The sequence below is a fragment of the Electrophorus electricus genome, chromosome 11 (assembly GCF_041902795.1).
Source record: "Electrophorus electricus isolate QZ-2024a chromosome 11, ASM4190279v1, whole genome shotgun sequence".
Lineage (NCBI taxonomy): Eukaryota > Metazoa > Chordata > Actinopteri > Gymnotiformes > Gymnotidae > Electrophorus > Electrophorus electricus.
The window spans coordinates 4,291,347-4,306,590 of record NC_137507.1 but is presented as its reverse complement, the minus strand read 5'-3'; the positions used below and the strand labels follow the sequence as shown (position 1 = coordinate 4,306,590).

Genomic DNA, 15,244 nt, shown 5'->3' with positions numbered 1-15,244 from the left:
TAGCATCACAGCGAGTAAAACTCCAGGTGTAAGCTGAGGCTTGGTCTATATTTCACCCCGATTCCATCTGTCTAAATTCCGCAAAACCGTCCGGATCTGTCACAGCTTATAACACTGCAAGGCAAGGCACTGATGTTCTGTCACCACTGGAGGTTCGGCATTTGCGTGCTCAGTAAAAGAATAACAAAACATGCACACACACACACACTAACCTGGATGCCAATGGACAGGCACCTGCCCTTCCGCAGTGCCTCCCGGTGTCCATCGTCGAGCGTGGGCATGGGAACAGGCACGGGCAGAGGTAGGGGCAGCATGGGCACCGGCACAGGTATGGGCAGAGGTGTGTGTGTGGGCCCCATGATGCCGGCGCTGCTGTTCACATGCTGGCTGGCGGGGCCGTGCACCTGCGCGTTGGCTGCCTCGATGGCCGCCGTCAGCGCCTTCATGCTGTCGATGCTCTCCGTGGAGTTACTGAGGGCCGAGTGGAGCCCGCTCTCGGCCCGGTGGCCCGGCCCGTCCATGTAGGCGTCCTGCGCCGACTCCGTGCTGCTCTGCGCCGTGATGCTGATGAACGGCTTGGTGGAGGTGCGCGGCGGCACGGGTGGGGGTGTCTTCTTGTACGTGGTGATGCACGACGACACTGGAGCGGGGTCACAGGCAAGAATGGGGGGCGGTAAGTCATGCCACAGGTGCCCCACGGGCTGAAACTGTTCACAATGTTTCGCAGGGTAAATGCTGTGTGGAGTTGGCAAAGGACTCAGATCCAGCAACATTCCACTACAAAGGGAGAGAAGGACCCAGTATCCAATACTAAACATGAGATAATCCACAAGTCTTTACAGTACAAGAGGACTTTGGCATGTGCATGTTTCATTTCATTTCTTGTCCCTATTTGAACATCCACAAGAGGGCAGGAGAGAGCAAACCAGAAAATGGCAACACACTCCCCCCCCTCTCTCTCTCCGTTCACACATGCCTAAATGCCACCATTCCCTCTTGCTGTGCCATGCTGTTGGAACTGGGCCACTACATAAAAGTAGCACCAGGAAGAAAATCACACTCCCGAATCCCAGTGCGAGACAGACTGGCCTAGACCTTCCTTATAGCTCGCAGACACACCAGGGCAAACTAGCCTGTACGCCCTCCCACCCGTGTTCCCATGTCAGAGCGACTTCTTCTTAAACAGCACAGCGAGGCTCGCTCACTTTTCAACTGACAGGGAACAGACCGGGAGACACCTCCTGTCTCCTTTGACAGCTGGCTGTGTGCAGAAAGTTTCAGCCAGCATCTCAGCGAACATCTTCTGCCCTCGGGGTACACTATAATATAAAATACAACCATGTTCATATGCGCACAAGAGCACAGATACATGCATGTGTGCGCAGACGCATGCACACGCGCATACATGCGCAGAGACGCACACATAAAACTGAGCTGTTTGACCGTTGAAATAAGGTCTCGATGTGAGTGTAATGAGGTGAAGGGTGATAAGGGAGGCCCTCTCTCACAGTTCCTGCCCCGTTGCCCCGGAGAGCAGCGGGCTGGTTAACTGATGGAGCTCACTCCTCACTCCAACTCAGCGTGTTCCGGCATGCGCTGCCGAGATAAGGCACTGCCGCAAGCACACTATCAGCCAGAGAGATTTCCGTCGCACAACCTCTCCTGTTCCTCACTCACCCTTCCGTTCCCTTCTCTCTCTCTCTATGCTCATCTCGCCCCCCTCCCTGCAGTCCACTCTTTCTCCCCCCCCCCCCCCCCTCCCCCTCCCCCTCCTCTGCTTATCCTCTCCCCCTCTTTAATCAACTCCATTCGCGGTGTACCTGCATCTGCGGCGACGTCACCCATGACGCCGCAATCGGGCGCAGCCCTGGGATCGCTCCCAGACAGCCCGCCGCCGATTGGCCCTTTGTCTTGGCCGGCCGCGGCTGTATCCAGGAAACGGAGAGCCGCGCGAGAGCTCCAGCTTTGTTCGCCTCCTGCTCCCCCGCCAGCTGACGCCCCCGCACCCGCCGGAGAAGAGAGATAATGACAGCCTCGGCCGAGCTGCGGTGACACAGCGAGAAAGCTCGCGTCGGTAAGACCCCGAAAGCGGAGCAGCAGGACACCGGAAGCGGTAGGTGCGGAGGTGTTACGGGGTTGTCGAGTCAGCTCTGTAATGGCGGTGCAGTTCTGAACGCGCCACACTATGATGTAACGAGGCGGCGGCGGCCCAGTGTGGCCAGCGGCTTGCAGGTGCCTTTTTACAAACCCACCCCCTCTTCCTTTTAGAGGGAGAGACAAAGAACCCCCCCCCACCCCACAAAAACACAGCATGAAACCGCAGAAGACTTGGCTTTGGCTAAAAGGTTGAAGTGTAGACATAACGCCGTGCGGTTATCCTACCCATGTGCTGAGTAAACACACCCACGCACCGTGCCGTGACGTGGTTCGACCTGGTCTGCTGCAGTACCACTTGTGCCCACCAGGGGCACCTCGCACTTCTACAGCACAAAGCGCATGACTTAAAATGTCTTGTTCCACAGAGGGGAAGTAATGCGTAATACAGGAAGACATGCTGGCCCCTTCAGAGTTGTAAGTGAAAACATATGCCAAAAGGCTTAGGAATTCTAAGCAAATATGCCAGCGTGATATTAATTAAAGATGAATGACTATTATATGATCCAGAGGAAGTGTGCTAAGTCCAGCATTTGAAGCGTTGCTCAGTTCACTGATTCAACTGCACTGCCACATTTGATTCAGGTTTTTAGCCTGCCACCAGCCAGATGCAGCATACAAGGACTTTATCAATGTTTATCTCTGTCACAAGTTCAAAGGTGAAGAGTCCACTACTGTCCAGAGAGTATTCTTTTGTATTAGCCCATATATGCTTGTCCAGTGGCATGAAGGTTAGCATCAGGTAGGCCCATAAACAGCAGCCGTTCGTGGGGTTCTTAAGTCCTCATCTGGTTCAGCAAATCGACCCCCCCCCCCCCATCTGCTAAGCCAGGTCCACACGCAAATGTGCGCGCGCACACACACACACACGCACTCTGACACCATGTCCATCACACCATCCTTTGCCATAAGGGGACAGGCACAGGCTGGCAATGACCTGCGGCGTTTTGGAACAAGCAGAGCGTCACGTATGTGCTCCCGTGATAGCACTGCGCGCTACAGGTCAAAGCTCTCCTTCCAGTGGTCAAGGCCGCACCTGCGTAGGCCACAGTCACAAAGCTCTTTTGTCAGCACGCCCTCTAGCGTCCACGCACGGCAGACGGTTAGACGACTACATAACATGGTAATAAATCCAGGCTGTGTCTGCTATCTGAACAAATACAAACGATTGAATCCAAGTGAAGGCAATCAAAATGCATAAATGAATAAATAAATAAATAAATAAAGAATACCCACGACGGCTCACAAAGATGGTCTAAAAATACCCTCGTTTTGTTGGAAAAGGCTATTTGCGGCATGTCTGTGGAACACCTACATAGCTCTGTGCCTAAGGATATGACTCACTGCGTGTTGGGAGGAGACGAGAGTGATGGCATTATTGCCGTCCGGGCATGAGTCTAATATACTCTTACATAATCTGATCTGTTTTGCCAGTGAGAGGGAGAGGACTTAGTGGGAGTTGATGTAGTTAGCAGTCTGCGTAAAAAAAACCCCCAGACATTCTTTCAAAGTCACTTCAGCTCGAGGAACGGAGACTCTGTTCCACTTTTAGTGCTGTTTGTAGCATGTGTGTCTGTAGAACCTCATTCTCCTTCTACGGCATCAAATCAATGCTAAATGTGACAAACAGCGTTAAAGTGGTGTTAAATCAATGTTAAACCTTAACATCAACGTTAAAACAATGTTAAAGAAAAATCACTCAGGCACGTGACGAAAGTGATTTTTTGAACAACCATGTTCTGGTTTTCAAAAAGAAGCCTTGCCTAGGGGACAAATAACAGGCCTAATAACGAAGATGTGTGAGGGTGAGGAAGAAGAGGACATATGGCCACGCTATAAACCACTCTCGCACGATGAAAACCAGCCTTGCACATAACAAATGTCACACTCGTCTGCTCTTTCTTCTCGCTGTTAAGCATTTGTTCGTGAAACAGATTCAATTAATTATAGTTTTACAATTGTGGGCAAAGCTCATGCGTAAGCAACCGTAACCCGATCTAGGATTGGTTACTCCTGTTTTCTGGAACTCAGTTGTGATTGGCTGTGTCAGTGGTCATCACAGTCCTTGTTCTTGCTGCTTCGCGGCGATACAACATTTAGCCTAGAAATGGGTATCAAGTCATCCTATATGTGGACTATTCAAGTTGTGTACAGCTTCCTTGTCTGCCAAGGAGGGCCTCCACAGCAATAATAATGTCATGTATTTTATTATTATTTATAGCAGGCAGACCATTCTAACCCTTCAGAGATGCGTTGCAGTATATATGCACCTTCTGGTGATATGTCAAAGGGTTCTGGAATGTAACGGTGTGTCCCAATTGCGCACTTAAAACTATTTATTTATTTATTTTTTGAAGTATGTAGTAAAGTCAAAAGTCATAAACTTGAGTATACTCAAAAATATACAATGTATATTTGGAACTGGCCGATTTTGTTTAGTATGGTACCGATGGACACTACTGTCGATGAACACCGGTGTCCCACAATCTAAACAGATACTAAACAGAAAGGAAGGAGCTATGCACATCTGTAAATTATTGGAAAAAATCGTGGGCAGAGGCTCCAGTAGGGCAACAGAGGCATCATTGCTGGTGTATACATGTGAGTGTGCCCGAAATGTCTGGAAAACTAAAGGCAACACCTTGTGACACTTTTAGTAAGATAATTGTCTGAAACATTTGCTGGATGTAAGTAAGCTAGCCACCTAGGCAACCATCATAAGCTAACTATAGCAAGATAACTTTCAGCAGCTAATGTTACTGAATGTTAACATGTGCATAGTAGAATTCAGTGAGAACAATTTTACATTTCAGTTTAAGTCTGAGCCATCGAGGTTATCTCATGGTGTTCCCCAGGTCTCAGTTCTTTGTCCACTAACTTTTATTATTTACATGATTAAACCCAGGCCTGGCTGGAAAAAAATGGATGACTTTAGTTTTTATTAAATAGTGATAAATAAAAGGTCATACTAATTGCCTCTCCAAACACCCTTAATGAAACTGAATAGCACAAACTAAATATCCCAGACTTTACTACTTATTTCTTGGTTCTTGGTACTACTTATTGCTTGGGTTTAGAGTCTTGAAATTATTTTAGATCCCACATTATTATTTATTTGCTACATTAAAAATTCTGTTAAGGCTCCTTTCATTCAGTTTGTGGATTGCATGCCTATCTTTCTCATCCATGTCTTAATTAATTGAATTAGCTGAAATGCCATACTCTACAGCCTCCTTACCTCTGGCTTTGAGTTGCAGAACTCATGTGCGATGTTTCTTTCCCCTATCAGAAAATGGCAAGATATTACTCCCACGCGCATACACTTACGTTGGCTACCTGTTCAGTCTTGCATGCAATATAAGGCCCTGCATGGTTTGGCTGTTCCTTACTTCTTTACCTTCCCTCATCAGTATTCTCTTTGGTGTATTCTCTGTTCTTCTAACACTGCTTTACTCTCTGTTCCTTCTTCTAAGCTCCACACCGCTGGTGATAAGGCTGTTAGAGTAGCTGGTCCTACACTCTGGAGCAGCATTCCTGCTCCTATGTGCTTGTACTTCTCTACTTTCTTTGTCTTTTAGCCTGCCTGCAGCTTAGCAATAGCATATATTGTATCTTGAACAGTGCTTCTAAGTGAAATTGTATTATTATTATTATTATTATAATACTTTTTCCCCTCAAAAAATTGTCCAATTGTTAACAGTTCATCAGCATCTTGACAATGACAATGCTTTCAACTGATTGCATTGATGGTCATTAGTGACAATACATTTGACTGATTTGTGTGCATTTTGAAGCTCTAGCTATTTTTTTTTTTTTTTTTTTTTTTTTTTTACATTTTAAACATGTAATTAATTTATTATTAATATTATTATTAGTAATAAACTTCATTTCAGAAAATGTGTTTTAGAGGTTGCAAACAAGGCTGAGAAAACTGCCTTGGCCCTGCTATCTCGATAGCTTATCTGCTGCACGGTGTGTGAAAATATTAGTTCACTCTGTACTTTGCAATTATTAGGTATACCCATAGCTAAGACATTACTTCTGTACAAGACGTCCTTTTGATCTCTTGTTTATGCAGATTTCAGCAATCGAGAGGTAGTCACACAACCCCAAGACGTTGATATGTCATTCTTGTTAAGATGTTAATCTTGAGAAAATAAGGCAGTTAACCCTAAAAATACAAGGTTTTTACATGAAGTTGAGTACAGTGTCTAAGAAACCATTATCCTCTTTTACACTGCAAGGCTGAACAGTTATGAGTAAGGCATTTCCACATGAACATGCTTTGGCACAGAATGCTTCCAATCCAAGCTCAGCCCAGTTTTCTCAGCTTGGTTAGATAACTATGCTCAGCACTGCAGAACCATTTGGGTGGCATGGCTTAATGAGAAATGGAAGTAAACCACGTCTCGTTGCCGTTTCTCTATCAGCAACATTTGCCGTTGGTACATGTCCTGTGCTTTTCTGCATGTGTACAAAGTAACAGTCCAGAAATCCCCAAAACTCCATCTGTTCAGACAACCCAGTGGCACACTTATGTGAACAGGCCTCTGCCACATGTATGGCTTCACCCTAATATAAAGCACGGCCCTTGTGGAACAAGAAAACGCCAACCGGTCTGAGGAGTCTGGAATGCTGCGGAATGGCCTTACAAGGTCTTTGTAACTGTTTGGCTCCACAGTGGAAAAGAGGCTATTTAATAATGTCAAAATGTTTACTGATGTACTTCCATGTTACATAATTAGCTGTTGGCTTGCTAATAGCAACTTGTTTTCAAGCCCTGGGGAGCAAAAATACTAGACTAAAAATTCTAGTTTTTTTACACTAGACAAAATGGAACACATTAGATTAATAATAATTTAAGTAATCCTCATTACTTTAACCATTGTCACTAATATTCTACATTACAAGCAGAAAGTCATCTTAAATGTTAACTTAAACTATCTCCAACACAGCCACTAGTTGATGTTAGCGAAAGTAATCATTCTTGGATGTACTCCAAATGTATAGCTAGCTACTTACTTAATTACATGATTAATGAGATAAGAATGACCACTTCTCAGACAACAGTGTGTGTATTGCTGTCTTCAGTACTATTCACTTGTGTGCCCCACTATCTTAGCTGGCTAGCCAGACACAAGCAAGGCTGGACACGTGGCACTAGGGAGTACTCGTGGGGGTACACAGGGAGTACACAGGTGTGGGTCTTAAGTCGGCATGCTCAGAATCTGTAGCTGAATAATACTAACATGGAACAACACAATTTCAGCTGTCCTACCCAAAGCAACCCACAGCCTAGTTCACCAATCAATGCAGAAAATGCATGTGCATCACCAAATCTCCCTGGTGAAACTGAAATGTAGCGAGTTTCCTTGTGCATGCTAGTTTTACAATAGGAGTTGGTAGGGATTTCATTCGTGAGCAAAATTCACATTGAAGAGGTTTTTTTTTTTTAAATGGTAGTTACATCCTGTAACTCAAGTGCATACAGTGAAAAGAAAAAGTGTATTTATATCAGAGATTAGATTTAGATCCACATCTTTCAAATCGTGAAACAATTCCTAAAGCGCTCGTTTTTGGTTAGCTCTGCTGTAAATGGAATCGAGGTTAAACCAAGAGTTAATGCAGACGTCCGAAAAGAATAACCTACTCTATATCCAATAGCTTTGACTCAAATACTTATACAAATACTTTGACTCATCTAATTATGCAGAGATGTTTGACTCAAAGTCATTTGTGCAGATAGGGGATGAGAATGAGATTTTCTTGACTGTCTAAGGATGAGGCCAACACAAAATCGAGTCTCTTGCTGCATGAACACACCAGGGCCGTTGCATCAAAAGTGGCGTAGAGACTGCTAAACTGCTCTGAGGTATATTTTTATTTACATCTTATGACTCAGTGATTTAATGAATAAATGAATGGGTGAATCAGTCATATTTAAATCCTTAGAGGTCCATGACATGAAGAAATACATTTTTGAAGTAGGAGCAACAAATATATATACAAATACACATACCAACAAATACATTTTAGGCTATTATAATGATATTATTTTGTTATATAGCAATAATTGAACATATAGATAACAAACAATTGTAGGTCATATTGTTAATATTAGCAAGCTGGAAAAAACTCTGCCAAAAAATGAAGGGCTATTTAAGAGCTGAAAGGGCTCATGTTGGTATGCTGAGCTAATTGGTATGACTCACTAAAAAGAGTTGAAATGGCCATAGTGTCAGTCAGTGACTCAGGGAACAAAATTGCCTCTTTGAAGCAAAAACTGTAACATGGCCGTGTTAAAATGAGAGTTTTGTATTTCTCTGCTGCCTTTGGCATTTCAGAATCACTGTTTTGCTGTGAAACCATAAGCTTGTGATTTTCTTCACTAAGACTGTATTAACAAAACACCCTGGAAAAAAATTTAATTTAGGTTTTTCCCACCGTGTCATAAAACAAATCAGTTTAATTATGGAAAGTCTGAAAAAAAGCATTAAGAGATGTGCTAAATTTTGGCAAATTTTTTAAAGAAAAATTTTATACAAGCTTATACAAGCTTATAAGGAAGCGTATACAAGAAAATGAAAGTGCATTAGAAAAAAATCGCAGCACTGCTAGACCACTGACAGAGAGAGACCACCGATCACAACCGACGTCCAGAAAACATTTAAAGAAAACTTAACAGCTACCAGCCCAAAAAATGTCAAGAGCAATCCACAGTGTGTGTGGCTGGTGTGTGCCTCACATACCGGAATGTTCTACCAATAGTCCCACCATCCAACTGTCCGGTGCTTTGTTTCCTGCGCAATTCTCTCTACCTCTGAAACAGAAATGTCAGTAATGACATTCCACATGCTGCAATGTCAACTCCGGCTATGCCGTTGAAGCGCAGGTGATGCTGGAGAGCTGCAAAGCTCCACTATCGCTGTGATTAAGCACTCGGAGTAGAAGGGCACGGCAGCAGTGGTTAAATGGGTAAACACATCACAACAAAGTACTCTGGAGAACCTGTCACCGCACACAAACCCATTACACAGGTTCACAGAACATCATGCTGCATTAACCACTTAGTACTTGCAGGTGTCATATAAGACTGTGGTGCATGATTGCATGTGTGTGTGTTTGTGTCTGTGTGTGTGTGTGTGTGTGTATAATTACTGGCTAGCTATATCACGGTGACATTAGTGTTAATGTCCATCTTATGGTCACTTAACCTAAATCAGAATCTTTCTGCATTTGAGAAACCACTTCCTAGCCTAAAGCGAAGAGGTGTAGGGGTGTGTGTGTGTGTGTGTGTGTGTGTGTGTGTGTGTTTGTGAGAGTGAGAGTGAGTGAAAAAGAGAAACCTCAGCCCTCAGTAAATATAGAAGTAGAACAATAGTGCTTTGCAGCCAGGATTTAGGGTGTGTGTGTGTGTGTGTGTTTACAAACTGAACACTCATATTAAAGTATCAGAGGCCAGAACTGTCAGTGTATTCTACTGTGTACGTCCTCACTCATGCACTAAGGAAAAAAAGATTAGTGATATTACTGACATACACAGGGTGGGTGGAGAGGCAGCTGGAAGGGCCTCATGCTGCTGGGCCAGAAGGACGGGGACTAAATCTGCCATACAGCGGGAGAAGCAAAGGGCCACACACACACACACACACACACACACACACACACACACACACACACACACACACACACACACACACACACACACACACCTTGCCAATAAGTGCCTTGCCAATAAGTTCCTCTCAGCAACATATACAAGTTTATGTGTGAACATACATGATTTACTGCATAACCATTCTGAATAATTTTCTGTGTATAACTTAAAAAGGCTCACAAGTAATGAAGGAAATGAAGAGATATAACACAACTCGTTCAGGAAAGACAGATAAGAAGCAGGAACAAAGTTGATAAAAATACTTTTCATTCATTTCAGCTAGTACAACTCAAATTGAACTCTCACCTCCCACTGCTCGTGTTTGTATGTGTTCTGTATGCGTGTGTGAGAGCATGTGTGTGACTCAGTCCCAGACAATAGCCCACACTAGCTAAGATGGCTTCTTCGCTCCACCAGCTGTAGCAAAATTATTCTTTTTTCTCACATCAGCCGTACTGCCGCCAACCCTACAGTCATTAATTTTCCTCAGGCCTACAACCTTTACTGCCCCTCTGCCCTTCAGACTGCACAGCCTACCAGCTGTAGAAACTGCACCAAGCCCTACAGCCTGCAACCCCTACCAGCCATAGAGGCTGTACTACCCCCAAGCCCTACAGTCGGCAACCCCTGCCAACCAGCCTGAAACTCCCCTCATGCCTGTGGATGGCACTGCAACCCCCCCCCCCCCCACCCGCTGCTCTCTAAGGGGTGTGGAGTGTGTTTTGGGAACAGAGGAAGCGCCTGCTTCCATCTCCTCAGCCCTGCCTCCTCTCTCCAATGATCAGTCAAGAAGGAGCTGAGAAGATGCAGGACCTCTGCCAGTCTAAGCTCAAACCACACTCCGGCCTCGCGTGAGCAATTTGTGCAGCCAGACATGAAAATAAAATTTGAAAAAATAAATAACTGCGAAGAGCAAAACAAGCGGCACAGTCGTTTGCCTTCTACGCTCACTGCTCCTCTCCTCTCCTCTCTCCTCCCCTCAACAAGTGAGCTACTCCCGCCCTGCTCCTACCCGAGGGACTCCCTTTCATCTCAAAGAACACAGCGTCTCTTGACAAACCGGGCAAAGCCACGCCACTACTGAGTGCCACTCTGCTGGGCCAAGCAGCTGGGTTGTGCGTAGCCACACTCCGGTGCCAACACCAATACACCCCACGCTGTGCCTTCCTCGAAAACTGTACCGCTGAGTGGAGGAATCCTTCATTAAGTTCATTCATAACTCCCCGATTTTGCATCGAGGAGCTCCGAACGGCCTGATGAATATGGATGAGTTTGCTTACAAGGGGTGGAGTCACACCGCCGCTGACCTGATGATTGCACGCCTGTGGCAGAGCGGCAGCACACAAGGCCGCTTACAGGGTGCACTGAAGATAAGCCGCAAACTGGCATGGCGCCACAGACGGCAATCGAGTGCTACCAGCAAACCTCCCGAGTCCAACGCGAAAGGGAAAGCATGTCATTCCTGTCACATCAGCAAGAAAAGGCTGTTTCCACTTTGACCCTCTTCAAAGATCTTCTGCTCCAGTCTGCATGCGGAGCCGCATGCAGGACGCGTGAGCCTGTCAGCAGCACTGGAGGCAGATGGTGCGCCTCTGCCAGTTTGGATACACCGCAGCGTTCTGGAGGAGGAGAGGACGAGGTTTTTCAATGTCAGACGTGACAGCTTCCTCCATCAGTCCCGCTATAATTCATCGGGGTGGGCGGGGGGTTGACATGGTGGGTGGAGAGGCAGCTGGAAGGGCCACACGCTGCCGGCCCAGAAGGACGGGGACTAAATCTGCCACGCAACGGGAGAGGCAAAGGGCCACACACACATAAGACCATACACATGCATATACACACACATGAACAGACAAACAACCATGTACACACAGACGAGCACACATGCACAAACACACAAAACCATGCATGCATGCATGCACGCACACACGCACACACACACACACACACACACACACAGACAGACATGTACTTACGCATCACTGTCGAGGCACAAGGCACTGCATACACAATGCAGTGACATACACTGTCAAGGTGCAGATCGACCACACACACAAACACACACACACACAAATCTATTATACATATTCCCTCTCATACATTCTCTCTATACAATGTCAATATGATGCCTACAATGTCTCTATAACAGAAAGGCACACACCTGAAATAACTGTCTTCAAAACAATAACAACAGGCAGGGTGGCAGTCTCGTTACTCTCAAAAACCACTCTATCTGCGACATCGCCAAGACTGTATTTTAACCAAAAGAAAACAAGCCCCTATTCACTTCCACTATTTTATCCTGCAAACCTATTAATGTAAAACTTCTGTTATTGAATGTAACGCTAAACCATAACACTACAGCTACAGCTGTAGTAAAGTGTAATGTAATGCTACAGCTACAGCTGTAATGTAACGCTACAGCTACAGCTGTAGTAAAGAACATTACATAAACTGATCAAAATACATTTTTGTAGTTGGTTTCTAAATAAAGGAAACCAGCACACCCCCACATGCCGGACTGTCCCAAATGTAGGTGTCTTGGGAAAGAGAGGGAGAACTTCCTTTTTTCCGAGCTGGACTGGAGCCAGCGGAAAGAGACTGTGTAATCCCACGGTGTCTGGCTCCAGTCCTATTCCTCAGTCTGCACACAGAAGCCAACATGCATGACGGCAGCCTGTAGCTCTGCTCAGCGCACCCGTGTCCCGATGTTCCGATCTGACGAAACTTTTGGGTGATCAGAAGATGCATGAAAGCAGAGGGCATCTCGGAGATCACACGCGAAACCCCAATGCCCTCAAAGGCTGCCGCAGGAACGAGAAGCTTTAGCCAGATTCAGACGTGTCGGTGCTGAAATGCGGGCATTTTATTTGCGAGTTATAATAATAAGCAGAACCCTTTGACCGCTATTGTCCATATAGCATAGGGAATTCATGGTGTCCACATCTTTAGACACGAGTGGCCTCCATTATGGTTTTGAAGGGCTGTGCCACAATGCTCTCTATTTCGAAGGCCTCATCTCGAGAAAGGCCTGCAATTTGAGCAGAAAAAATTCTGTATCTATTATGGAATCTAGCGTCATGCTAATGACATGTTAACGACTACAGCATTCTCAGAGCCTCAGTTGGAACGGCGTGTTCCCGCGTGGGTCTGGAAGGCTGAGAGCGAGATGGAGAACTTGTGTATTCCCAGCAGAACCCGCGAGCGTCTTAAGATTCACGCAGCCTCTACACGCTTCTTCACTCACGCGTTTGTCTTTGCTAGTAAAAGCACCGCTTAGCAGCGCAGATGGGATCTTGCCTGATGGCTTTCTGCGTGTGACCACGGCTGTCATGTCACCGTCGTGTTCACACCGACAGCAGACGCTAACCTACAGTCCCACCCAGCACAACATTTGCACAGCATAAGGGTATTTACCGCACACGGCGCTACCTCACACAGCACGAGGGTATTTACCTCATACGGCACTCAGCACTACCTCACAAAGCATGAGGGCATTTACCCCACACAGCACCTCAGCACAGTGTTCAGAACCTCCTCAGCACACCGTTCAGCACTCGCTCCAGCGCCATTTCAGACTTTTATCGACCCTAACACACTGTTATGACAAATACCACCCTGAGGCAGTATCCGGACCCCTAATACCCCTGGAGCACCGCCCTGACTGCAGCATGTACAGCCATGTTAAAGAACAGGAGCTTCGGATTCCCAAAAGCCGTGCTGAGAGACTCGGAAAACCAATGCAAATTAACTGTGGGCTCTCAGAACCGCCCAGTTAGATGTCTCCTCGACTGCGTTGTTTTTTAAAAACTCTTTCGAAACAAACAAAACTGCAGGATTTGCGTTAGAAGCCAACGGTGGGAAAACCGTGCAAAAACTGCGCCGACTTTTGGTGTGCTTGCGCTGGGGAGAGCTGTGAAGTGCGTGGGCATACATACTGACGTGTGTGTGTGGACCAAGGTCCAAGCTGACCTGTGCTGCTCTGGATGGTCCTGACCGTGGTGGTGGTGCGAGGCGGTGAGGCGGGGAGCAGCGGCCCGTCGTCGTCCTGCGAGCAGCCCTGGTCGATGGCACGCACGTAGCTGTGGCTGCGCATGCGGAAGCAGCCCGGCACGGGCAGGTCCAGGGCATCTACGGCCTGCGACTCCAGCTCGCTGAACACGCTCTCGCACACGGCCTCGATCTGCCCGTTCACCTCCACCTCGCTCACCTTCGGAAGGGAGGGGAGGAGAGGAAGTGTGAGAGTGAAAAAGGGGAAGGAAAGAAAGTAGATCGGAGTGGGTGGACGACCAGGTCAGGGGACAAAGTGGACACCAAAAAATCAGCCAGAGTCCTCAGTCCTGCTAGTGTGTTTTAATCGAAACAGACCTACTTACCTGCTCATGTAGCAATGTGTGTGTGGGGGAGACAGAGAGACAGAGAGAGAGAGAGAGACAGAGAGAGAGAGAGAGAGAGAGAGAGAGAGAGAGAGAGAGAAGCCATGGGGGGACAGTCCATTGGCAAGAGGAAAAAGCATCAAAGAGAAAAAGCAGAGGGTCTGTCATGGGAGCTGCATTCAGAGAATTAAGGTTTATGTGATTCAATACAAAAGAGGCAAGAATGGGAATCTCAAATGGGAATTTCCAGCACAATGCACTGAAAAAGCACCAGCAGGATTCTAGCAGGCTAAAAACGACTTTGCCTCCTAAAATTCTCATTGTTGCACGGCAGAGCGAACGCCGTTTCTATCAGCCTCTCCACCATGTAACAACGATCGCTATCTTCATTTGCGAAACGCAGCCCAGTTGGTGATTCGATTACGTGCGGAAATTAACGGGCTCTATTTGAATTCAGAGAAAAGCGACTGCCAACCCCTACCCACTTCCACTCGGAAAAATCCACATAGCGTATGGGCTTCTTCTGACTCTGCATGGCGCACACCGGTACGCGACTTCTGTTGAACAGCAGCTCTTCAAAGGCATCTCTTGTTAAAAAAAATACTCAACGACAAAACCATTAAGCAGTGTTGGGTTCAAAAGAGAAGTCTGTGTTTCCCCGCAGTGCAGGACACCCAGAAGGAGGCGAGCAGCGAGCAATGGGATTCGAGCGGCGGGATTTGAGCGGCAGGAACTGAGCGGGGTTTTAATCTTCTTGAGACCGGAAGGGAGCCATGCTGGTGGAGGCAGAGAAGGAGAAAGTAGTGCTTGTGGAGGCAGGCATGATCCATAAATGCGGAGTCAGGCTAAGGTCTGCTGTAGCAGATCTCAGCCTGGGGAGCGTTAGAGACTACAACAGCCTTATATGTGTGCCTGTCTCACTTTGGTCTATGGTCCAAATGTACAAGCTGAGGAAGTGTAAGAATTGGGGGGGAGGGCACTAAAGATGCATTACGATGAGTCCAGAAGTTCCTAAAGCAAATGTGTCATTTAAAGTTACTATGAATATTCAATGTCA

The 15,244-nt window shown here is 46.5% G+C and overlaps 1 protein-coding gene across 14 annotated transcripts in view; it reads right to left on the bottom strand.

The window, feature by feature from the left end:
• The window catches only part of dlgap1a (discs, large (Drosophila) homolog-associated protein 1a), a 79,537-nt gene that overhangs the window by 6,152 nt on the left and 58,141 nt on the right, over positions 1 to 15,244 (bottom strand). For all 14 annotated transcript variants that reach the window (XR_014125932.1, XR_014125931.1, XM_081722998.1 and 11 more), the window contains 2 exons: positions 13,784 to 14,021; positions 213 to 640 (listed from right to left, as the gene is read on the bottom strand). Coding sequence is in view for 12 of the 14 variants with exons in the window: in XM_081722998.1 (XP_081579124.1) it covers positions 213 to 640; positions 13,784 to 14,021 (666 nt within the window). In the remaining 2 variants the exon portion in view is untranslated. The remainder of the gene's footprint in view (positions 1 to 212; positions 641 to 13,783; positions 14,022 to 15,244) is intronic.